Source organism: Salarias fasciatus, chromosome 10 (assembly GCF_902148845.1).
Source record: "Salarias fasciatus chromosome 10, fSalaFa1.1, whole genome shotgun sequence".
Classification (NCBI taxonomy): domain Eukaryota; kingdom Metazoa; phylum Chordata; class Actinopteri; order Blenniiformes; family Blenniidae; genus Salarias; species Salarias fasciatus.
The window spans coordinates 4,859,400-4,885,518 of record NC_043754.1 but is presented as its reverse complement, the minus strand read 5'-3'; the positions used below and the strand labels follow the sequence as shown (position 1 = coordinate 4,885,518).

The window sequence follows — 26,119 nt, the reverse complement described above, 5'->3', positions numbered from 1 at the left end:
ATTTAGATAAAATATTTTAGTAAATACCGTAGCCCAAATAATCGAAAAGTAAACATGGAATTCAGAAATTAAATGAATTTAAAATGCACAAAATTAGTAAGGAAACTCCAAATCAAACAATTAGTAATGGCAAACCAAAAACAAAATCCAAAACCCATATCTTCTTCAATTTTAAAGTGCTGTAGTGCTTAAAGTGCTTGGGATGTTAAAGTGCTTTGAGTCTAAAGTGCAACTGCTGTACAAATGGGCAAAGGGTAAAGTGCTTTTAGTTTTGAGGTAGTTGTTGATATTAAACACTAAACCACGAAACCCAAAAGCAATCCCTTTGTTAACCCAAAGAAAACACTAAATACTGCAGAATTGGGACAGGCTAACAGTGTTAAGGCGGAGGGGGGAGTTAAATAATTTATTTATGAGAGATATCTTTTTAAAAAAGGTAGAGTTACTTTACAAAATGTATAACAAGAGCTAAGGACAGCAACTAGAGTTAAGAGAGTACTAGAATTACAGCGCTTAATAAACTCATACAGCTAATAGAGCTTAAAGAACAGCAGCGGCCAGCTATGAACAAAAGAACGTTTATAAGAAACCAGCCGATTGCCTAAACATCCGTGTTTTTAGATTTAATTTGTTTATAAGCAAACTTACATTCAGCACAACACACTGCACCCCACACCCGGGCTCTCAGACCGAACCTCACCCACCTGCAGTCAATCCAGGGAGCGGACTGGGCGGTGTGTTCAAGGCCCCTCCGCTCACAGAACACTGCAATAACACACTCGGTTACACAGGAATGAAGGGAAACCAGCCAAAGTCACGTTTGACTACGCAAGATTTGGAATTGTGAGGAGCCGATTCGCTGATGAAGAATCTTCCAGCATGTTCTGCTCCACAGTGACTCCACACACTCAGAAGATCAGGAGAGGAAAATCTGGTGCGATCTGTCTTCTGTTGTCTTCCAGTGTGTGGTCTCTGAATCAGGGAAGATTGAAAAAAAATCTTGCAATGTGTACCAAGCTTGAGTGTACATGCCACACCAGCCTCTCAGCACTCTTTAAAATCTTCCTTCGCTCACTGTGAAGCTGAGCAGTGGTGCTGGATGCGTTCACCTTCATCATCATCATCATCGTGGCTCCTTTACCTCCCTCGGCCAGCCAGCGATGAGGTGAGGCCACACAGACACACACTTTTAAATTTGATGAAAAAAAACTGTTTTGATAGAGAGAATAAATAAATTCTGCTCTAAATTTTTCACAGATCCACATCTTGTCTTTTTCCTTTGGAAATCATCTCCGAGTCCCACTGATTGCATCTGATGCTTTGATTATATATATGATGAATGTGTTTAATCTCACGGACAGTAGATGGATGGTTGTCTTAATGCATTATTTATGAGAGTTTATTTAATTAATTCATTTTTTTTATGTATGTCTTACAGAAACATAGTGAGGAATGTTTCCCATTTAGACACATTTAAACTAATGAATAATGAATTATGTTCACATTTTGATTCTTCTGATGGGATTGGTGCAACAAAATGTTAGGTCGAAGACAACACAGCTGAATTAGTTTTAATGGTTTTGTTGGTCTAACTATTGTGTGTAAGGAAGAATATAATAATGAAGAATTTATAACTAATAAACAAGAAATCCTGAACAATTGATAATATTTTCAGCCTTTTTTTGTTGTTATAGCAGCTTTGCCTTTTTTTTTTTTTTGTAGCTTAATCCATTGTAGTTGTTTTAACTCAGTTAATTTAGCTGTTTTGGTTTAATTTGTTCCCCTGAAACTACTGACAGTGCATTAAAATTGATTATCCTAAAATTGTAGCAGAGCTGCCTTTCACTCAAAAGCAGTTTTTTACTTTCCTCTTCTGCTCCACAGCTGCCTTTGTGCGTTGTTCACTTTGACTGTATCCAGCCTCCTTCAGGGGAACTTTGCATAAAACCATGACAACAGTAAAACAGGTTGATCTGGTTGTTGTGTTCCATGATATATAGAATGAGGGGCGTGGGAGTGAAAAACCCAGACAGAGCAAACCTCCATCACAAGAACACAGTAAGGAGACCAATCTCACATTTTCTTATTTCATTTTGTATTGGCTGCTGCACTTGTTGTGATTTAGTTGATCATTTACTGATTTTTGAGCTGTGTGATTCGAACAGGTTGAGAATTGATGTAAAGAGATTTGAACATTTTTCTGATCATAAAAAAAGTCGAAGTGAAAAGATGAAATGATTTGCAGCTAAAGTTGACAAGAACAAATTTCTATGTAATGGATTTTTTTTTAAATACATTCTCATGTACTCAGACACATCAAATCAGGGTTTTTAACAACTATTTAAAATGTGTTTTAATCATTAATCGACCTGATGCAGAATTTCACTACTCAGGTCTTCCTTATAATTAAAAAAAAAAAATTTCTGTCAGTTAAAATTCTCAATGCATGTTTTAAAAATATTTCACGTTCCTGTTATATCATCTTAATCACCTTGTTTGACTAGTATTCTGGTTATAAAAGAGTTTTTTTTATCATAAATGTTGATAACTATTATTAAATTATGACAGTTTTTAGAAGAAACATGAGACAGCTGGAAGTGACCAAAAATGGTAATTTACCCTGTAAAGACTTAAAATAACAGAAAAGAGGGAAAAAAATGACATTAACATGTCCTAACAACCTAAAATAAGTACTGAAATTATCGATCCATTGATTTTTTTTGGTATGAATAATCCAGTAAATGAAATGTGTAGCACATAAAATTTCTTCTGGATACAGCTCTTTCTTTGAGGATCTGAGTACAGAATCGAACCGATGTTTCTAAAGCTGTGAGGACCAAACACTGGACATGAGCACCCGCTAAACCTTTTCAATTGATCCAGTTTATCTATTTATCAGTTTTAAGGGTTTATATAAGGGTTTTTAATTTGGTATCAGATATGATCTGGTAACAGATTTGCACCTACTGGAAATATTTATATTATTTCTGAGAGCAAGGAACACACTGATTTTCACGTTTTCACAGCTATGCTGATGACACACAGCTGTTCATTTCCAGGTCAACTAAAGACATTGCTGATGATCTTTCTAATTTTATATTAGCTATTGAATGGTGGCTGGCACTTTTCCTCTTATGAAGGTAAAATAAATAAATAGATAACTGTTATTAATCAAGAGTTTTTGCTCATAAATGGGTTCATGATATAAAATATACAAACTATTTATTGAATTGTACATTGAATAATTATACATTAAAGCATGAAGAAGACAGATGATGATAATGATGCTCAGGAGTAAAACAATCTTTTCATTGGAAGGCACAGAGTTGCAAAAATTAAAGATTATATTAACATAAAACTAAATACAATCTATTTGTGTGAGTCATGTAGTTTGTAGCCAATATCAAAATAAAGCACAATCCATTCAATTTCCCAATAAAGCAATAATAACAAACTCACAAAGAATTAACTTAAATCAAATGATAAAATACAACAATGGATTAGTCAGTTAGTGTTTAATGTAACATTCTCATGGAACGTGTCGTCGAGCGTGTTGTCCAATCGTGGGTTCAACAAAACACAAAACACCTGCAGAGCCTCCCCAGCTTCAATCCATGCAACACATAAACTCACAAAAACTGAACCGTCTGCCCAGCAGCCCAAAGCCGGCAGTTTGTTGTCTGTGCTTTGTCTGACATCTCCCCACGGTCTGCCTTACCAGCTCCTTTTGAGCTTCTGCGGGCCCTGGGAGCAGGAGGGGGAGAGACAATCAATAATCATCCACAGGTGCATTCAATGATCAGTTATCTCTCCCCACACCCCTCCCTGGAGCCAGCTCTACCGCCTCTCTCTCTGCCCTGCGTCCGAGCATCCCAAACTGCCTGATTCAGGCCGGGGAGCAGCCTGTCCTAGCTTCCCCCCCCCCCCCCCCACCAGAGTGAACCGAGTCTTGGACAAGCCTGGTGTCAAAGCAGCCTAATGTCATCTTCCTGACTGGAATCATGAACTTTGACTGATGGGAGCTCGGTGTCTCTCAAAGTATTAAACATTTTGTGAAAACAACTTTATGGATGTGCAGAAAAATAGCTGAAAGTACAGTCAAAGAAGATTTCCAAAGGTTTCTAATTTGTTGAGAGAGGTCTATGCTTTGTGACTGGAAGGATCAGGCTGATTTTTCTGACTGTGTGCTGTATCACTTACCTGTCTTACAGAGCGTAGCACAACTCAGATAGGATGCCGAAGAGGATGAACATAAAAGGCATCTTTACAAGTTTGTTGATCGTGGCGCCTTTATTGCTGTTCCTTCATGTATCTTACTACAGCACCATCACACCTCTGCTCAATAGAAAAAACGGTAAGATTTGTCACAGTTATATACAAGAAAGATCTTTGTACATCAGTCGGCTGTGACCTGTCACACATTCAGCAGAACATTGCCACTTTGTTGCCGTTTGCCTTTCAACACTGACTCTTTCAAACAATTATTTTTTTCTGTTTCCGCCATGCTTTACTGAGTTTACTATAATTTTGTATTTCTTGGTGTTTATGTGTTCTAATGTAAAGCATTTTGAAAGGTCTTGCTCTGCAGCACAGTTAGTTGGTGCAAAGAGTGTGGCTGTCTTATTGCTGTAGTTGTAAGGATGTAATTTATATTCTATGGTTTGATCAAGAGCAAACTGAGTGAGAAGGTTCCAAAAACCTTGTCAGGTTCCACATAGGCAATGATGCAGCAGCAAAATTCTTTCCTTTCTTGTGGGACCTGCGAGTTCGATTCCCAGTCAACTTGTTAGATCAGTGTACAGCAGCTGAAAGAGGCACAATGGTAAATCTATATCTGCCATCATGCATGAGCTCATCATCTTTATTTTGCGTCCTCAGCAGATAGCAGCAGAGAGATGCTGCCTTTCAGGAATATCATCCCAAGCTGGAAGAAGGACTGCACTAAACAGGTCTACGTTCGGCCTCCGCCCTGGTCCGACAGCCTGCCCACCATCTACGCCATCACGCCTACATACAAAAGATTAGTGCAGAAAGCGGACCTGACACGCATGTCCAATACTCTGCTCCATGTGGCCAACCTGCACTGGATCGTGGTCGAAGACTCTGAAAACAAGACCAGTTTAGTTGGAGACCTCCTCAAAAAAACAGGGCTGAACTACACCCACCTCAACATACCTGAAACTAAGAAGCTTACTTCCAGGGGCAGCAGGCAGAGAAACCTGGCTTTGAAGTGGCTACGGGACAATTTCAGCGTAAATGACAGCAATGAAGGCGTGGTCTACTTTGCAGATGATGACAACACATACAGTCTGGAGCTGTTCGACGAGGTGAGGTGACTTTAAGAGGGGGCAGAACAATCTGTGGGTTCTCAGCACAACATCTCACAACCACAGCACTTTCTCGATCTTCACTGTCACTTCAGTTAATCTTCACAAACTGATTACAGCCTGTTGTTGGGTGCTTTGTTCGAGGCCAGCTCTCTGTTTCAGGGGTCAGACTCACACAGCTACTGCTCTGACTTTGTCTCGAGAATCTCTCCTCTCTGTCTCAGCCAGCTGCTGCCTTTATGCAGGAAGATGAAATCAGTTACTTCTTAGCAGGAGTTTTCGGGGGTTGTGATACCGTGGCTCTCGGAGTATGTGGATGGAGTCCTGGGGGGGCTGCTGGCCTGGGGTAGGTCACCACCTGTGGTGGGCCAGTTCTCCTGGTTACGGTCATGGCCCTCTGAATGAGTGGGTGGGGTCAGCTCTCAGGCTTTTGGGGCCCTGGGCCCTCTGCTCTGCCCACCCTGGGCATCTTGTGCCAGGCGGGGGCGGCGCCTGCCAGTCTTGTCCCCTGTGGCCCGGGTCCTGGGCAGGACCTTCCTCTGCCCCCTTCTGTACCGGTGCATGGACGGCTTCATGGGGGGTGGCTGGGGTCTGGGCTCTGGGATTGAGGCCAGTTGTCTGGGCCCTGATGGCCTTTCTGGCCAGCTTCAGGTCGTTTCAGAGGTCAGAGGTCATATTTTCATGATTACCATCACATTTGCATGAGCCCATGTCTTCACTACATGTTGCGTTATTCAAAAGAACACAACTTTTTCTGGTCAAAAGCAATGACAATCATTGAACTCTTCTCAAATTCTAAACATTGTACATAGCGTTTATACTTTTTGTACTACATTATGGACAATTTTTAATTGTAACAATCATGGAAAAAAAATGCCGTCTCTGTCTCAGGTTGGGAGTTCTCCAGGAACAGGTTGGAAGAAGATCATCAGAGTTCAGATGTTTTTATTGGTTTCCTGGTCACAAGCAGCACTGAAGTGCCTTTCCAGGCCTCTCTCCAAACAGCACAAACAACCCCCGTACTTCACTGTCGCCGCTCCGTTTGAGTCCGAGACGCTACTGTGAGAGAGAGGAAGAGAGATGATCAATAGTGGTTAGTCAGTGGTGTTCTCCAGCACTTTCCCTGAGCCACCTTTACTAACTCTCCCCCACAGCTGAGCCTGACCACGCCCCACCTCCACACATGACAGTGAAAGCTGTCCAAACTAAATATGTTGCTGAGTAGACAGCTCAACTTGACATTGTGATCACACTTGAGTTTTCTACTGTGTCCAGCTTTTCAGCTGTACTGACTCAGGAAACTGAGTTGATCTGCTTCAATCCGTTTCTTTATTGGATTCAGTGCATCATTTCCTGCCTCCTCATCCCTTCCTCTCTCTTTTGCCATGGTTTATGGAATTTAACACATATAGGATAATCGACTTGTATTTCTATCTCTGTTTTATCTTTCAGATGCGCTACACTAAAAAAGTCTCCGTGTGGCCGGTGGGCTTCACAGGTCAAATGCGCTTTGGGTCCTGCAAAGTCGATGAATTGGGGAAAGTGTCCGGCTGGGTTGTTCTGTTTGACCCAAATCGACCCTTTGCCGTCGACATGGCAGGATTTGCAATAAACCTGAAGCTGATTCTGACCAAATCCAAAGTTACCTTCAGATTGTTTAATATAGCAGCAGGAAGACAGGAGACCACGTTTTTAGGGGATCTGGTCACTCTCAGCGACCTGGAGCCGAAAGCCGCGAACTGCACCAAGGTAAGAAAAGGATGGTTTCAGCCTGATTTACGTCTCATAAATGACAATATTAGTTCTTGGCGTCATTCAAGGTGCAGTGTGTAGAAGTGGTTACTGATAGAACTGGGTACCGTTTAACGGTACCTCAGTGGTACCGACCGAAAAACTTCGGTATATACTGGTACCGAACAAGACATGTGTGTACGGGTATCAGTCTCGGTTCTTAAAGTGGCTACGCGGTCAATAAACATGCTTGGAGCCTGGCGTCTGTTTTTTACCCCCAACTATTAGTCCAAATCACCGTGCGGAAACGATCGTTTAGTTCTTCTCTTTTATTGAAAAAACGGTGCATCGCATCATTGAACATATTACCACGTGCTGCTGGCTCACACTCTTTTTCTAACAACATGCAGAGAGAGCGTGCAGTGCCTGCGGAGACCTTCTTCCTCTGTGGTGTCTGTGTAAAATAAGGTTGAACATGCAAACAGCACACCTAGTGGCATGAAGTGCAAATGCAGTCATGGTGTCGTCTGTGTGCCGTGAAGGCAGGTACCGAAAAAAATACCGTTCAGGAACTGGCACCATACATAAGGTATCGCAAAAGTACTTGTCCCCGGTAACAGTACCCAGCCCTAGTTACTGACATCCCACTCTGGTGAGGCAGAAAATTACCAGAGAGTCAATCAATCCAGTGACAGTTGATAGATTAGCAATATCTTAAGTATCGTGTTAATAGCTGTTTTTGAGATACTGTCACTGATGATTTTTTTCATTCTCTATTCAAAGGTTTGGATCACCTTAGACTAGTTTTCACAAAAACAATACTCCACACTGAACCTTGAAAGTGCCTCTTAAGATCCATTTTAAATGATTTTAAATGCTCTACTATGTGTGCAGTGTGGTATGTTCTAATAGAATCAGTGTCTTACACTTGACTGACATTGATCATTTTTCTGCTTTTATATGCTTTTCTCTTTACCCGTAGGTTTTAGTCTGGCACACTCGCACTTCAGCGCCACCGAATATTCTATCTTTGGGAGACCCCAACATTGAGTCATGACACACATTACCTGACTCAGGTAACTGCAGATTTACAAACATCTTTGGAGCATGACTGCATGACTGCAGTTGGACACGTTGATTTCTTCCATCCGCAGCGCAATCAGAAACTTCCTGAGCTCATCTGTTCTGTAAAGATAAATCTCACTTGAATTGGTGGTGTTTTGTTTTGTATGAGCAAGCAATCAAAGAAAATTAATGTACGTAAATGTACAATGTAATGTAAAATTAATGTACCAAATGTTAGTGTATGAAGTGCAAATGCAGTCAGTGCCTGCGGAGACCTTCTTCCTCTGTGGTGTCTGTGTAAAATAAGGTTGAACATGCAAACAGCACATCTAGTGGCATGAAGTGCAAATGCAGTCATGGCGTCGTCTGTGCGCCGTGGTTTGAATGGGGATATCGCTGATCATGTAAACATTAAAATCTCGTCTCGTCTCGATCTCATGGACTCAATTTTGTAAGACATCTCGTCTCGCGGAATTTGGGTCTCGTCCCACCCCTACTATGGATCATTTGTGTTTGATTGAATTTGTGTCTCTCTGTCTTTGTGCAGTGATAGACTGAGAGGACGTTCCATCCCCCACGACATGGCCTGTTGTCTTAAATTGGAAACATTTCTTTTAAAAATTGCAAAACAACTAAGTTTTTTGCTACAATTTTCTGAAATTGTTGAAATGAAACAAATGACACAAGGATGTTTTTTTGTGATTAACCTTTTATTGCTCAACAGGACATTAAAAGGACAACACAACAATTTCTGCAATAAACATTATGTAAGCATGTGTGAGTGAAGTAATCAGAATATGCACACTTTCATATTGAAATACATGCATAAGTACAGTACACATGCCTCATAGATTTAATCAACAAACTTCAACAGAAACCTTGAGAGAAAAATAAATAAGTTAGAAACATCAGAAAGGTTAAAAAAAATTGTGTTTTTAAAAATTCTACAATTCTTTCATTTACCATTAACAACAATAATAATATGCACAGGTCAATGATACGTTGTCGATCCTGGAGGTGATGCGACTGACAGCATTCAGGGTTCTTCTCTTGAGTTGATATGACTCCAGTCTTCGAGGTTTCCAGGGAGAGAACACTGTTATATTGATACGGATTCTACTCCTGGAAAAAGCCCATGGATGGAGTCATGAGCTTCTGCATGCCAAAGGAAGGGGTCTGCCGGACCATCCGCAGTGTTGTGGATGAACTGATGAACATCGTCACAGAGTGATCCACTTACCCAGACAGGAGGAGATGGAGGAACCTGGATCTTTGCTCTCCTGGCCATCAGGCACTTCTCCCACTGGAGTCATTAATGGAGTCACATCAGAACCAGCTAATACTGTATCCACCAACTCGGTGGTGGCAAAAAATTTAAAAGGATTTGTTACAGTCAATAATAAAATAAGTAAGAGCAAATTATAAAATAAATAAGTAAAATAAATTAAAAGTATGTATTGACATAGAATAAAATTACAGAAATAATGATGAAATAATGATTACAATAAGAGGACTATAAAAGGTCAGTCAACAGCCTGATTAAAAAGGTACTTTTTTAACCTCTCTTTAAAAATATCAACAGTCTCTGCGGTCCTGAGGTTTTCTGGCAGGCTGTTCCACAGGCAGGGGCCATAGTGACTAAAAGCTGCCTCAACGTGGATCTTGCTTCTAGATTTTGGAACACACAGTAAGCTGCTTCCAGAGGACCTCAGGGCCCGCGAGGGTCAATATGGTAAAAACAGATCAGCTAAATAAGAAGGCACAAGGCAGTGAAGACTAACAAGAGAACTTTAAAATCGATCCTGAAATGGACAGGGAGCCAATGTGAAACCAGTGTGATGTGGGCCCGCCCCCTGGCCCTCGTCAGCACACGTACGGCTGAATTTTGTAATAATTGTAGGTTGGAAATATTCTTCTTGGAAAGACCAGAGAGCAAGGCATTACAATATTCTAACCAACAGGAGATAAAAGCAAGCGTTAGCACCTCTGTACTGGCCTGAGAGAGAAACGGACGGACTCTGGCTATATTCTTAAGATGCTAAAAAACAATCTTAGTTATATTTTTAATGTGTGGAAAAAAAATTAGCTCAGAGTCAAAAATCACTCCCATGGTTTTAACCGATTGTGCTGGTTTAAAATCTAGTAGTTTTGGTAAAGGTTTCTGTCTTTGGCCTTTGGGACTGATAAAACCTCAGTTTTGTCCTGGTTGAGCTGTAGGAAATTCACTGCCAGTTATGTTGCAGCGTCCAGGGCAATGACAGCTCTTGGATAAAAGCTGTTTTTGAATCTGTTTGTTTTTGTCTTTATTGCCCTGAAACATGAAGGGAGCAGTTGGAAGAGGTGGTGGCTGGGGTGTGAGGAGTCCTTGATTATGCTGCGGGCCCTCCTAAGGCAAGCGGGTCTGATAAATCTCCTCCAGAGATGGAAGAGGGCAGCCAGTCAATCTCTGGGCAGTCTTGATGATCCTCTGGAGCTGTTTCCTCTCTGCCACAGTGCAGCTGGAGAACCACAGGCAGATGCCATGGCTGAGCACTGACTCCACCAGGCAGTGGTAGAAGGACAACAAGAGCTCAGTTCTTAAGTTGTTCTTCCTGAGAATCCTCAGGAAGTAGAGTCTCTGCTGTGCCTTCTTCAGGAACCATGTGGAGTTTGAAGTCCAGGTCAAGTTTTCACTGATGTTGGCTGTATGTCTGGTTTACACCTCCTGAAGTCAACTTGTAAGTTCCTTCATCTTGGAGATGTTGAGAGTGATGTTGTTGGTAGTGCACCACTCTGACAGTCGCTCAACCTCCATCCTGTAAGCAATATCATCTCCTCCAGAGATGAGACCCACCACCTTGGTGTAATCCGCGAACTTGATCAAAGTGTTGTTCGGGTGGATGGGGGTACAGTCATGGGTGTAGAGGGTGTAGAGTAGGGGGCTTAAAAGATAAGTTTGGTTTAAACAGTTTACACGTTGTTTATAGAACGAAGTAGAACAATGTAGCCCAGAAGGCTTTTCTGATCCGATAAGTGGTTCGGGAGAAATTTAGATCCAAAGTCGAGCTGCAGACATTCGTATACTGTTAGCCAATGGGGCACGTGTGGCGCCGGCTCCCAAAACGACTTTAATCGTCAAAAAACTCATTAGTTTCACCAATATTTCCTCATAGTCTGCTCACTCCACTCCTCCACGACAGCCCCGTGTCACAAAAGACATGCTGTTGCAGTTTTACAGAGCTCTGAAGTGAATACGGTGATTTGGATGTAAACTGAAGTACATTCACCAAGAGACACAGTAGGTGGCACTGTGCACCAAAGTTGTTGGTCGCCACCCACTCCAAAGAAGAAATAGAAGATCCCTGAACTGCAAACATCTGATGATTGGTGGCATCCCTGCAGCGGAACAGCTTGGCGCTGTTTTCCCGGCAACCAGGGTTATCAGCGGTGTCGAGGGCCCAATACGACTCGGGAACACGCCCCCTCCACCTGCTTCGACTGCCGCGAGACACATTACGCTCACGCCACAACGGCGTATTGCGCTGGATGCGGTCCTCTCATTCGCGCTCCGGGAGCAACGGCCAGGCCGGCCACCTGCACTCTTGTGAGGCACACAAGACGGGCGTCCTTGGTGATGCGGTGTCAGTTTCCGAGCATCTCAATTTGGTCCCCGCGGCAGTGTATAATGCTGCTCCGCTCGCACTTCGTGTCCGCCTCTCAGCGAGGTGCACCGAGTGTCCTTCTCCTGCATTCTTCCGCTCCCCCCCCCCCCGTCGGGCTCGCAAGTGAGTGGTGGAGAACGTGACGACACGCGGCCTACGATCAGCGGCCGTCCCGCTGCCGGCGCACGTAAAATACGGAAGAGGGGCGCCCCTGGTGACATGGTGCTTGCCCTCAAATGCGGTGCTCCCGGTGGGGAGCACCGACGTTCCTCTCCCGTGCCTCTCTCTCGCCCTCCTCCGAAATGTTCATGATGGAGCGGAGGTGAAATCAATGGTGCACGGACCATGGAGAGTGGCATCCCTGCAGTCGGACAGCTGGACGTTGTTTCCCCAGTGACCAGGGTCATCAGCGGTGTCGGGCCCCGATTCAACTTGGGACCACGCCCCCTCCACCTGCCTCCCAGCCCGCGCTGCGTGCAGCCTTTTCATTACGGGCCCCCCACCTCTTTGTTCCAAGAGGACGGGCGGGCCGAGACTCCTGGATGTGGACGTGTGTACAACCGCTTACACTTCACTTTCACGCATGGCGCGAGATGTTGGATCCACTCTCACCCTGGTTGTCCAGGATGCTGAGGTGTGGTTACGCCCTGCAATTTGCATGTCGCCCCCATCCTTTCAATGGGATCCTCCACACGTGGCTCACTTGCCCCTTGGGGGTGGCCGCGCTTATGGAGGGAGTATCCTCACTCTTTTGCCAGGGCACGATAATGGAGTTGACCATGGAGGAGGCGCACTCGGGCTTCTACTCCCCCTATTTTCTGGTTCCCAAGAAAACGGGAGGAGTGAGACCTATTCTGGACCAGCGGGTCCTCAACACTCACATGACCACCAGGAGGTTCCGCATGCTGACGGTCAAACACCTCCTGGAGAGCGTCCGTTCCGGGGATTGGATGACGTCAATCGACCTCAGGGACGCCTACGTCCATATCCCCATCCTGATGAGGCATAGGAAGTTCCTCAGGTTCGCCATTGGAGACCGGTGTTTTCAGTACGAACGCCTCCCTTTTGGCTACTCCCTCGCCCCACGCACCTTCTCCAAATGCACCGAGGCTGAGCTGGAGCCACTCCATCGTCAAGGTTTGAGGATTCTCACCTGCATCGATGACTGGCTGGTACTGGCGTCCCTCTCCAGGAGGCCGTGGAACACACGGCCCAGCTTCTCCGCCACATCAGACGCCTTCAGTTTGTGGTGAACGAGGACAAAAGTGCGCTCCTTCTGGCCCAGCAGATGACATATCAGGGCCTTGAACTGGATGCGGCGTCCATGACAGCTTGCCTCTCAGGGGAGAGGCAGAGCTCACTCCTGCGGAACCTGGTTGCGTCTCCTTTGATCCGTGTGAGGACCGTTCTGGGACTGATGGCCGTGGCCCACCCTGTGGTGCACCTGGGCCTCCTTCATATGCGCAGGCTTCAGCGATGGTTCACTCTCCTCCGGCTATCTTCGGTGCGGGCAAGGCACAGAAAGGTCTCGATTCCACCGCAGGTGTGCGAGAACCTCCTGTTCTGGCTGGACCCACTTCTTCTCCAGCAAGGAGTCCCCATGGGCTGCGCCTTGCATCACGTAGAGGTGTTCACGGATGCGTCCCTTGCAGGTTTGGGAGGCACTCTAGGCCACTCCACAGTGGGCGGTGTCTCGGATTCAACTAGAGGTCGACCGATATGGGATTTTCAAAGGCCGATGCCGATACCGATTTTTTTAAATAAAATTCAGCCGATGGCCGATTTTGGAAGCTGACATTCAAGCCCGATAAGCTTATACATATGAAAAAAAAACATTGATTATGAAACACAAGTGAGCCACTAAAAGTATAAATGTGTGTGTTAGAAATCAAATACTACTATTACAATAGTAGAACTCCTTAACATTTATTTAAACTTAAACTGAACACAAAAAGTACAATAATATCCAAAAAATAATGTGAGTGACATTTTGTTTCAGTGCATATACCTAAACTATTTCAAAGTTTTTTTCTAAAACACTCAAACTTTATAGAATAAAAATATAGAATCACAAAGTAACTGAAAAGTGATTTCAGTACAAATTGTTGATTCAAGCATCTTGACTTCAGGTATCAACGACCACAGTGTAAAGCACACTACCCAATCAAACTGTAAACTGAAAAGTGGTCCGAGTGCAAATTGCTCATTCAAGATAAACGTTATCTCAGAATAAAAAGAACACTTCCAAAAGCTAATAAATTAAGACATAGTGCAGTTAAGCTTGACAAATCTTTAAATAAAACTCACACAAAAAACCAGCCACTGGACGGAGAGACACAAAAAAGGTATTTATGAGCTTGTCTAACTTTGTCAATGATAGTGAAAGGGCGTGGGTCCAAAATCTTCGGAGTATTTCTTTAAAGCCTTGCTATATAGTTAAGTTATATGCTAATAAACTTGCATGCATGATGCATGCTTGAGCCTGACGCTGAAAGTCAAAATGCTAACTTTTACAGTTTGATGATGACCCATCAACATTGCATATTCTTTCTTGCCAAGACAAAGCTCTTACCATTTGTGTTAGTGAGCAGATTGGGAGCGCAGTCCAGCCTGGGCTCGCTCCTCAGCTCGGCTCCGCATTGCGGTTCTTCTTCTGCTACTTTGGAATAACGGCGGGTGGCGACCAACAACTTAGGTGCATACCGCCACCTACTGTATCTCTTGGGGATATACCGCTCCACAGTTCCACTCTGTCCTTCCATCAGGACCGGCAGCTGGCCATACGGGTGCCTGATCAAAAATCTTTTTTTCATTTATAAACATCTGCCGATGCCGATGTTGAAAAAAGTCCATCTATCGGCCAAAAATATCGGCCGGCCGATCTATCAGTCGACCTCTAGATTCAACGCCCACTCACATACCCCCCACCCCCCGCATCGCACAGCAGCGGTAATTCTGCTGTGGGTAGATCGCAACCTTGCCTCTCTGAGAGTGTGACACATGCCAGGCACACTGAATGTCTCGGGGAGGCCCACTTCCTGAGGAATGGTGACCGTCTCCCCGAATGGTGACCCAGATCTGGCACAAATTTGGCCACCCTGTGCAGAGAACGCACAGTGCCTGCTCTGATTGTCGCTCAGGTCATCAGACGAACCCCCTCTCGGAGTAGATGCCTTGGCTCACAGGGTCTGGCCCTTGAGCCTCCTGTACGCCTTCCCTCCGACCCGCCTCTTGACCCCTTTGCTGCACCGGGTGCGGTTGCAGGGCCTTCACATTCTGGTGGTAGCCCAGGACAACCCGAGCGCCAGGTGGTTCCCGTACCTGCTTCAGTTGGCGGTCAGGCATCCTTGGCCGATCCCCGACGAACCCGACGCTCTACTCCAAGCGCAGGGCGCCCTGCGGTCCCGCCCTGTCTTGGGCAGGAGACCCCTGGTCTGGATGCTGAGAGGGTGAGACTAGCAGAGCTAGATCTCCCCCCGGCTGTGGTGTCCATTATCCACCTCTACTATCAGCGTCGTGCTCGGAGAGGGGTGTGGACCCCGGCTCCTGCGCCGTCGCTGGGGTTCTGGAGTTCCTGCAAAGTTTACTGGATAGCAGTCACTCTGCTTCCACCCTCACAGTGTTTGCATCGACCATCACGACAGGCCACACTGGCTTTGGACGTTTTTCAGCACGCAGCCCTGTGTGGGGTGTGTAGGCCGAGGACTTCCCCCAGACATGCCGTTCCCCCGTGTGACCTCCACGTCGTGCTGGATGGTCTGGCCCCTTGAGCCTTTGGAGCAGACGGACTTCCGTTTTCTCTCCTTCAAGGCTGCCCTTCTTTTGGCTCTGCCTTCTGCCAAAAGTGTCGGGGACCTCTGTGCCCTGTCGGTCCACCCCTCCTGCATGTTCTTCAGCCAGGATGGTGGGTAGGTTCATCTCTGGCCTAACCTGGCCTTTCATCCCAAGGTTATCACTTTGGATTTTTGTTCGAGAGTGATCCGGATCAGGGCGCTTTGCACCTTGTCTGGTTCATCAGTGGACAATCCGCGGCTGCGGTTGCTTTGTCCGGTCAGAACTCTGCATTGTTACAGCTAGCTTCCGCACGACTAACCAGCTGTTTGTGGGATTCGGAGTCAGGGGGCGTGGAGCCCCGCTGTCCTCCCAGCGCCTTGCCCATTGGGCTGGTGGTGCTATTACAGCTGCTTATGAGACACGAAACCGCCCGCCGCCGGCGGTGGTCCGTGCTCAGTCCACACGTGGGGTGGTTGCCTCTGCGGCTCTGTGCAGAGGTGTCATGGTGGGTGACATCTACCAGGCTGCTTCTTGGGCTTCTGCGTCTACTTTCGTGCGCTCCTATCTTGTGGATATGTGCGCCGCTTCTGTGGCCATGTCGGTGTTCCGCGGGGACTGGGGTACTCCGCGGGGCCTGGGGTACTGTCGCGTAAGTGGACTGGTTCTTGGCCTGGCCGGCTGCTGTTTTCCCTGGGGGACTTCAGGCCGCGGCAAAGGTCTTGCCCGCCTGCTGGTGTGACTCTGGGAGTCCTGACTGGTGTGTGCATGCTCCATTGACGGTGTGTCACGGTTTTTATTGGATATGTGTGCAGTCAGCGCCTCGGTGTGAGGGCGCTTGACGTCAGTGTCTTGGGGGCTTGGTGTGGTTGTACTAGGCGTACAGCCTGCCTGCTTCCTCTTCCGCGCCAATCTTGTCAGCCTGTCCAGCTGGGAGTACATTTATCTCTACGGCCTCCGCCTTGGTAGGATACAAATAGCGAAGCCCGTAGGTGGGCTAAGCACCACACGAAGTATAAATTATAGTTACTAGACCTAACTACAGTTCTACGAGTCTTTGCATACCCACCTACCTGCAAGCCCAACTGGACCGCTTCTGTGTTCTCCTGGGCTGATCCGAAGAAGGGAGAAGCTGACGGAGCTGCCAGATTATATCTGCTTCGAGAGGGGCGTGGGCGTGCGCCAGCTCGCAGGCATGATTGGCGCGGCAACTTGTTTGATCTTCCCAGTGCCTGGCTTGCGCCAAAGGAGGGCACCAATAATGAAGCCCGTAGGTGGGCACACACACACACACACACACTCGTAGAACTGTAGTTACGTCTAGTAACTATAATTTCTACATGCAGTATAACTGTTGCCCAATAACAAGCCAAACTGCCACTCAAAAATGCACACATATCCCTAATACACATATTTCACCACCAAAGGTGCATCTGCAATGCAATCAACACAGGCCTGCAGAGCACATAGCACTTAGCATTAGCTTACCTTAGCCTGACAGTGTGCAGACTAATACTGCCAGACTACTGAAGTATTCAACAGCAAGCTGACTTTAAAAAGTACAAAACAACCCAACCAAAGGTCCCAAACTTACTTTATCATGAACACAAACCCTTCTGGGCAGATAACAGTCAGTCTGCAGGTTACTAACAGCAAGAAGAATGAACTTCTTGTGAGCATATTTCTCCAAAACTTCTTCTCACACTCATGCACTTGGTTGGGGTGCCCTCTAGCGGGCACCTAAGTAATTGTGTATAATGAGAGAACATAACAGAACATTATTAAATCAACAGGGCCTTTTGAACATCAAAGGATTTCGTTTATACAGATTTGGAATATTGTGGTGTGCAAAAAGGGGGCATTGTAAGGTGAGGAAGGAGGGAGTCCAGAGCTTTGGTGCACTGACATAGGAGGGTGTTAAATGAGCTGTCAGTCTGTGTGGCAAGAATTAAGACTCCCGACTCAACTCAACCATCGGCCTCCTTTCTCATGACTTTCACAAGATTTTAAAATCAGAAGTGTTTTGTGAACTAACTTTCAGTGTTAATGTCAAACTGGTTACTAACTTGCCTGTGTTTCTGCTTTTTGTGGTTATATGAGGGCTGCTGAAAGGCTGAAATTCCCTCAGCTCAGGATTCATAGAAATTCTGCTTTCATGGCCAAGTTTGTACTTGACCAACTTTTTGACTCCTCTTTTTTGTTCCCTCTCTGCATGAAGAAAGAAAATATACAAACAGTAACACAATCGAAGAGAGAATTACTGGAATTATATTAAAGAAAGGTAATATAAATGAGTATCTGTCTGTCTGTCAAACAGTCATGAATCTGGTTCTGCAGGTTCCTTCCTGTAAAAGGGAGTATTTCCTTTCCTACTCCTCCTCTGATGGCTCAAGACGTTTTTTTTTTTCTTCTTTGCAAAAGTGCCTTTAAATGGATTCCATTAGGTGCCAGCAAAATAAAATCAAATTGAAGTTCTTAGAACTTCTCTCTTATTTTAAATCTGAAAATGACCAGAAACAGTTTGTCACAAAGCAGATTTTGTTACGAAACTTATTTAGACTTCTTTCTGTATGGAGCAGGTTCATTTACAGGAAAAACTCACTGTATGGTGGTAACCAGGCCCAGACTGGCCAAAGGGAGATACAGGAGTCTTCCCAATGTGCCGGTCAGTGCTTGGCCTGCTGGCCTGCCGGATGCTGCCTGCATGTCGAGGTTCTTCTTCTTTTTCTACAAGCTGCTGCTCAGCCATCGTCATAGCTGTCTGTCTTTTTTTTTTAAGTCTTCTTTCAGGCCAATCAGAAGTTTCTTGCATGTGTTAAGTTGGACATGTGCCATGTGTAATGAAGCTTTCCCTCTGACTCCCAGTCCATAGTCTCCTGGGACTTGGAAGTTGAGTGCCATGCAGAATAACCATCCACCTGGGTCATCTGTCCATGTGAATGTCCGTGTTCTCACCATTGACAATGTGTGTTGCATAGTGTTCTGTGCACGCATGTGTGTGTGTGGTTTGATTACAAGAACACACAGCATTCACTCATGTCCTGGCTTGAAAACTTCATCATTTTCTGTGTTTCTGCCATTTCTGTGATTTGTGGTGATCGGCAATAAAATGCCCTTGGAAAATAACAGCCTTGAGTGACGTGCCCAAAAGTTCTGTACCAACACAAGAATGTGGAAAACCCCAGTTAGTGTTCACACCTATGGCCCCCGGGGCCAAATTAGATGACAGTGACTAAAACATCCAAATATTTTTAATCCCTGAGCTACCCAGAGTTAAGTGAGATGAGTCAGCTTGTCAGATGAACAGCAAAAATTGATGAAGCCAGTTGGATCAGGGCCAAATCATTATACAAGACACATGCTCAACTCCAGTTGGTCTGATGCAAATGCTTTGAACTGTGTTTCTTTCGTATGCATGTGATGACTGTAACTATAATTATGATAAATACGACTTGCCACTGTGTTGATTCATTTTGCTCCAATAAAAACATGTCAGCTGTTACATAGTTGTTTAGACATTGAAAAATAAACTTTTAACTTTGTTTCCTTTAATCAGCACCTGCTCTTCAAACAGTTCAGTTTTATTTTTTTGTTGTTTTTCATCCATCAAGGGTCTGAAGAAGCCATCTACTTGAAATTTAGTAAGGTGATGAATCAGGTTTGACAGCATAATCAAAAGCACTGTCATATTGTTCGATTCACACCACACCCAACACAGAATAGAACAGCTGCCATCATTCAGTGATTCTCAGTGTGATCTGAGGGGAAACCGAGGCAGAGGACGGCTTGTTTACAGGTGGATGCTGAGGAGCTTCGGTTTTTACAGTTAAGGTCAGAATTCTTTTTTATTTGCTTTGTCTTTGAAGCATTGACAAACAGAACTGACTTATTGATCATGCAGAGGGTTTTTCATGCTGGGTGTCTATGAAGAGGGTTTGAGTTAGATTGGTCTGTGTGGCTAAACTACAGAGAACTGTGATGCAGATGAAAGTGTTTTCCTGGAAACTATTGACTCTCAGGGCATCAGATTAGTTTGATTTATGAACATTCTGGTGTCTCAGTTCTTCTGGTTTCCACAAGTTTTATCTAAAATAAAACTATCTCCGTCTCACAGAGAGACACTTATGAAGATTCAGAAGATTCAGAATAATTTCTTGTGAAGGTTTTGTAGTTTTCTGAAGATGTTCGTCTTTTGGACCAAACCTTCAAATACTTTGTAAAGCCTCATTATTTGATTGATCGGTAATCAGTGTTTCACATCTTTCGGATATTGTCTGAATACAGACTGTATGCAGCTGGATACAAGCCTCCATAAACACAAGGCTCAGAAAGCAGCCACAACTTTAATTCTCTTCCACATACTTTTACATTTAGAACAAGATTTAAGACTGACAGTGACGGCTGCCATTGCTCAAGTTTCTGACGTGCTTTTTGGAATGATTGTAAATGATGGCATGTCCTTGAACACCTGCCAATTCAGGTGCCTGTGAAGTTTAAGAAGCCAAAAAATGCAAACCGCATCGGATATCATCAAGCCTATTGTTCATTATGTTTGTTGTAGTCATCACCCACCTTGAAAACCCGTACTGTCATCACCTTCATGTCCTCCTCCCTTCTTGATGGATTGACTCTTGTCACCTGTCTCGATACCTCTCCACACCTTCCCACCTGTCTCAGTGATAGTTGGTGTCATCTTTTGTAACAAATACCAGCTGCTTTCCTTCCACTGGCTCTGTTCACGCAACAACAATGGACTGGGAACTGCATTGTTTTTGCATTTTGGAAATAATCAGGTTGATCCTGTGCTTTGCATGTCAGAACACAGGTGGGTGGTGCTGGTATTCAGCAGGTTTTTAATCCTCCTTCCTCCTTTTGCCGAGTCCTCAACAGGAAGCAACGCTCAAAAAATCAAGTGTTCAACGGTTTCGCCACTTTAGTTTAAAAAACAACAACAACAACAACACTCGTGTCAAGAACAGCCCAGGAATGATGAAGTGAATGAATAACTTCAACATGTGAGCTTAAACATTTGGAGATGATCTGGTGTCTGATGAGAGTTATTTGCCTGAAGGCTTGACGTGGCAACGTGACTCTGATGTGTAAAGTATTGAGTCGTACTTCATTTTAATATTGTCATGTGGTTTTAGTCACACTGCATTAAAGGATTTTTTTTAATGATGGTAAATGTGCACGTGCAACAAAATACTCTCAATAAAAGTACAGTGATTCCATTTAGAACTGAAGTGGGATTTCTAATGGCAGGTGTAATGTGAGATGTGTGGGGAACATCAATAATGTCAATTATACCAACTGTGACGGATGTTAATTCAAAGTGAATATAGAGAATTAAAACTGTGGATTTAAATGTTGTCAGGCTATATGGCTGCCTGGTAAGTTTTGGGATCAGTCCTGAGATTTATGAACTCAAATAAGTAAGTAAGTAAGTAAACTTTATTTGTATAGCGCTTTTCCCAGACCAGGGTCACACAGTGCTTCACATAAAAAAATAGTCCATACAAAATACAATCACTATTACATATATATATATGTATATATATATATATATATATATATATATATATATATATATATATATATATATATATATATATATATATATATATATATGTATGTATATATATATATATATACATATATATGTATATATACACAAGATAAAACAGTACCATGCAGGCTAGAAGATAGAAGGTATGTATGTGTATATATATATATATGTATATGTGTGTGTATATATGTATATGTATATGTATATATATATATATATATATATATATATATATATATATATATATATATATATATATATATATATATACACACACACACACATATATATGTATATGTATGTATGTATATATATATATATATATATATATATATATATATATATATATATATATATATATATATATATATATATATATATATATACATGTACAAGATAAAACAGTACCATACAGGCTAAAAGGCTTGTTCAAAGAAAAGGTCTTGACTTCAATTGTTAAATAATGGTCAAAGGCAGGGATGTGCGGTGAGGCTCTGCCTCTCCTGACAGCACGCCACCGATCAAAGCTAATGTGTGAAGAACAACAACTTCACATGCGTGCATAAAAACATGCAGACAACCAGGCTCAAAGAAGAGCTCCAAAGGTTTAGAATTCCTTCAGAGAGGTCTGTGCTTTCTGACTGGAAGGTTCAGACTGAATGTTTCTGACAGTCGCTTGTTATCTGTCATACAGGTTGTAACACGACCCAGACAGGATGTGGCGGGTGCTGAAGATAAAACGCATCTCTAAAATTTTGTTGCTCATGGTGCCTTTTACACTGCTCCTTTCTTACCACAGAACCAACATCCCTCTGCTTGCTTCACAACAAGGTAATATTTGTAACAGTTTGCCTTTTGCCTTTGCTGTTGTCTTTCATAATTGACTCATTAATTTTTGTTTTTTTTAATATAATTTTCTTCATTTGGAGTTGTTCTGTATCACAGGCAGAACTTTCATCATGAGATATACCCATGAACAGTAACCCTCACTCTTTTTTTCAATAAAATGAAAAATAAATTAAATGCATGGCACAAATCACAGAGTATGGGGTGCTTCACATTATATGAGCATTGACTCATTTAAGTTTCTTTTAGACATCCTGTATTGTGTTGGTTATTATTCTGCATTTATGCTTTTCAATTATGTTTGCATAACACATTTTAAAATACCTTGTTGCTAAATATGCCAAAAAAAAAAAACAAAAAAAAAAACAACAATTTAAAAACTCACCTTGCGTTATGTGCATAAAAGCATCTGCCACTCAGCATCGCCCGATCCTCTGAGGGGCTGCTCTCAAACAAATCTGAGCTGAAATGAGGAGTCTGATGGGCAAGTTCAGCATAAATTATCACTACTACATACAGACATAGGCATAGCTAATTAAGAAAAGTGAACATGAAGGCAACAGCTTCACAGCTGGCATAGCTCGACCGGTAACCACCAGTATGAACCATCAGAATGGAAACCAATTGACCTGACTCTTGTAAAGGGGCAGAGCAGTAAATAAAGGAAAATCATTTTTGACAGGGTTGAACATAAAATAATTAGAATACCACATTATTCAGTTTCAAACAAAAAGTGTTGACATTGGTTTCTTCATTAGAGAAAAAAAAAAAGTCATGCCTCCCATGCTCTTGGAGGCCCTCTGGTGGTCATTGTGGTCTGATGAACCCAAACATGTTGCATGTGCGTCTCCCATGCATCGTGCACAAATGCAGCACTTCTGAATATGAATCAATGTGTCTGAGCTTGCCTTTAACATTTTGTAGTTGGCTAGATGATGAAGATTATCTACAACAATGTGGAAAATTGCCAGATAGAGTTTACTTGTTTCTTCTTTTTTTTTTTTAATTGATTGCAATTCAACAACAAGTGTAGCCTAAAATTAATAAACAACAAGACAACTGGATTACAGGACACTTTATTCTTCAGGAAAGGTCCTTAAAGAAGCCAAAATCAGCTTCTTCTTTTTTTTTTTTCAAAACATGCAACAAAAAATTGTCTAGAATCTGTGGGAATAGCCAATGTGATTATAAGATTCCCTCAGAAGTAAAAATTGAAACAGTTTGTCAAATTGTGGGATATGCACAGAAAAATGCACCACTAAATAAAATTGTGAAGCTCTACACTACAAAGTTAACAGAGGGAATATAACTGTTTTTTGTTGTTTGTTTTCTCCCTGAACAATATTTTCTCTGAACTACAAGCTAAATTGGATCAGTGTACAGCCGCTGAATGAATTCACAATGTTAAATCTATATCTGCTGTCATGCAAGAGCTGATTGTCTTTATTTTACTTCCTGAGCAGTTGGTTCCAGGGGGATTTCCACTCTCAGAAATTTCCTCCAAAGTCGGAACAAGGTCTACACTGAACAGGTCTACGTTCGACCTCCGCCCTGGTCCGACAGCCTGCCCACCATCTACGCCATCACTCCTACATACTATCGATTTGTGCAGAAGGCAGAACTGACACGCATGTCCCATACTCTGCTCCATGTGGCCAACCTGCACTGGATCGTGGTCGAAGACTCCGACAGAAAGTCTGCTATGGTTAGCCGCCTCCTCGAGAAGACGGGGCTGAACTACACCCACCTCAATGTGCATGTAGCTGAAAAGCTTAATTCCAAAGGCAGCGGGCAGAGAAACCTGGCTTTGAAGTGGCTACGGGACAATTTCAGCGTAAATGACAGCAATGCCGGCGTCATCTACTTTGCAGATGATGACAACACATACAGTCTGGAGCTATTCGACGAGGTGAGGTGACTTTAAGAGGCAGCAGAACAATCTGTGGGTTGTCATAGGGCTGGACAGGGGTGGTCGGGGGGGTACTGACACACATCATGTTCTGTCCCGCATAATGCATTACTATTCAACCTATAGAAGCCTGTTTAGTGAACCGTACCATGCAGCTGATGCACGTGCACCCATTCATGGTGCACACGGCGCCCCTCCAGTGATCACAGCCTAGACGGCTGCCCACATTGCCTCCAGCAAAAACTGACCCTGGGGCTGGGCGATATGAGAAAAAGTTGTATCATGAAAATTTTTCTTCAAATCAGTTGATATAGATATATATCACAATATAGTTTATAGAAACATCATTTCCTGCCTCCTCATCCTTTCCTTTGTAGTTTATTGTAGTTTAAGGAATTTTTACATTTTACATATATTAAATGAATAAGTGTATTTCTACCTGTTTTGCTTTTCAGATGCGCTACACTAAAAAAGTGTCCGTGTGGCCTGTGGGCTTTGTGGGTGCTGTGCGCTTTGAGTCCTGCAAAGTCAATGCCTCTGGCAAAGTGTACGCCTGGGATGTTAAATATGCCCAAGGTCGACCCTTTGCCATTGACATGGCAGGATTTGCAGTGAGCCTGCAGCTGATTCTGTCCAAACCTGACGTTTACTTCAGGCTGCATGGGATACCGTCAGGGCATCAGGAGACCAAGTTTTTAGAGGATCTGATCACTCTCAACGACCTGGAGCCGAAAGCTGACAACTGCACCGAGGTAAGGAAAGGACAATGATTTACATCCTGTAAATTACGATATTAGTTCTTTCATAGTGCAGTGTGTAGAAGTGGTTACTGACAAACCACACTGGTGGAGCAGAAAATTCCCAGAGTCAATCTGGCGACGGCTAATTAGCAAACAAATGTGAAGGTCCCATATCATACAGCTTTTCAACAATTTCACATTGGGGCCAAAGTTCCAATAAAGTTGTATTAAAAATGTTTTTTATGCCCCAAATTCAACCTTGGTCCTGAATTTCATCCTCCTGTGAGCTCCAGTGAGAACAGGCTGTTTCTGTGTCAGCCCCTTGAGATGCTTCTGAATACTCGGCTTGTTGATGCAACAATCAACAGAGCAACTGCTGACGGACTTTCTTCACATCTGGGGCTTCAGGCTATAGGGATACATATTAACTTTGGACAACCATAATGAAGTGAGTTTTGCATAATGTGGGACCTTCAAGTACTGTAAATCTCATAGTAATAGTGCACAGAGCACAAAGGTTTTGAGGTATGAAGAAATATACTTTAAACTTTGAGAACCACTATTTTAGAAGAGCTTTCAAAGACCGTCCTTCACACTGAACCTTGAAAGTGCCTCTTAACGTGCTCTTTTTATGTACTGTGTGGTATTTTCCACAAGGATCTTTTTCTTAGACTCAACTCACATTGACGGTTTTTCTGCTTGTGTCTGTTTTTCTTCTTGTCCGTAGGTTTTAGTCTGGCACACTCGCGCTCAAGCTCCACCTCTTTATAGGGGTTATGGAGACCCCTACATTGAGACATGACACGCCTCACCTGACTCAGGTACCAGCAGACCGAGACACAGTAACGTGTGGTCAGTGGTGGGGCAAGGGTTCTTAGGGGCTCCAAGCAAAAAAATTCATCGGGCCCCCCACCCCATCGGTGCACACCGAAAATAAATTTTTTTTGCACACAATTTTTGGGACATTTGATATGTATTAGAGCTGGGCAACGATTAAATTCCTTAATCGCGAGTAATTGTAATCCTGGAGTTAATCGATTAAAATGGCTAATTTGAAGTCTGCCAAGGCCATTCAAAATGTGTGTGTTACATAAATAAGAAATAAGTAGTCAAGAACGAGTTTCTATTTATTCAATTAAACATGAATAAGCAGCAGGCATCACAGGTAACCAACAGGTAATTTACAGATAAAAATATATCAAAGTGAATTGCATAGCTTGCATGTGTAGACATAGCTCCCAGAACCAACTTTCAAAAGCATAGATAACGGCGACATTTTTTTCTTGTGCGCGATAAGAGTCTCGCAGTAAGCACGTTACCTCCGTTAACGGCCCAGCTATAATATGTATACTGAAAAACTTAGAGAACCCCTAATCTCTTCTATTAGATCCAGGGACCAACAGAAGTCTTTGAAAGCCCTGGCTTATCAATAATTATATTATACAATAAACCATGCTGCGCCTGGTTGACGCAGACAGCGCTGAAGGCTGACAGGGCTGTGCGGGGCCCCCCATGGGGGTTTG

General features: G+C 43.5%; 2 protein-coding genes across 2 annotated transcripts; both read left to right on the top strand.

Moving 5' to 3' along the window:
• Positions 1–2,040: 2,040 nt before the first annotated feature.
• On the top strand, positions 2,041–8,362 carry LOC115395947 (galactosylgalactosylxylosylprotein 3-beta-glucuronosyltransferase 1-like). The gene is made up of 5 exons (XM_030101650.1): positions 2,041–2,058; positions 4,212–4,354; positions 4,879–5,327; positions 6,780–7,076; positions 8,041–8,362. The coding sequence occupies exons 2-5, from the start codon at positions 4,234–4,236 to the stop codon at positions 8,113–8,115; spliced, it is 942 nt and encodes a 313-aa protein (XP_029957510.1). The 5' UTR covers positions 2,041–2,058; positions 4,212–4,233; the 3' UTR covers positions 8,116–8,362.
• Positions 8,363–21,817: 13,455 nt separating this feature from the next.
• On the top strand, positions 21,818–25,398 carry LOC115395664 (galactosylgalactosylxylosylprotein 3-beta-glucuronosyltransferase 1-like). The gene is made up of 4 exons (XM_030101293.1): positions 21,818–21,941; positions 23,411–23,856; positions 24,312–24,608; positions 25,324–25,398. Exons 1-4 carry the CDS (start codon positions 21,818–21,820, stop codon positions 25,396–25,398), a joined length of 942 nt encoding a protein of 313 aa, XP_029957153.1.
• The last annotated feature ends 721 nt before the right edge of the window (positions 25,399–26,119 follow it).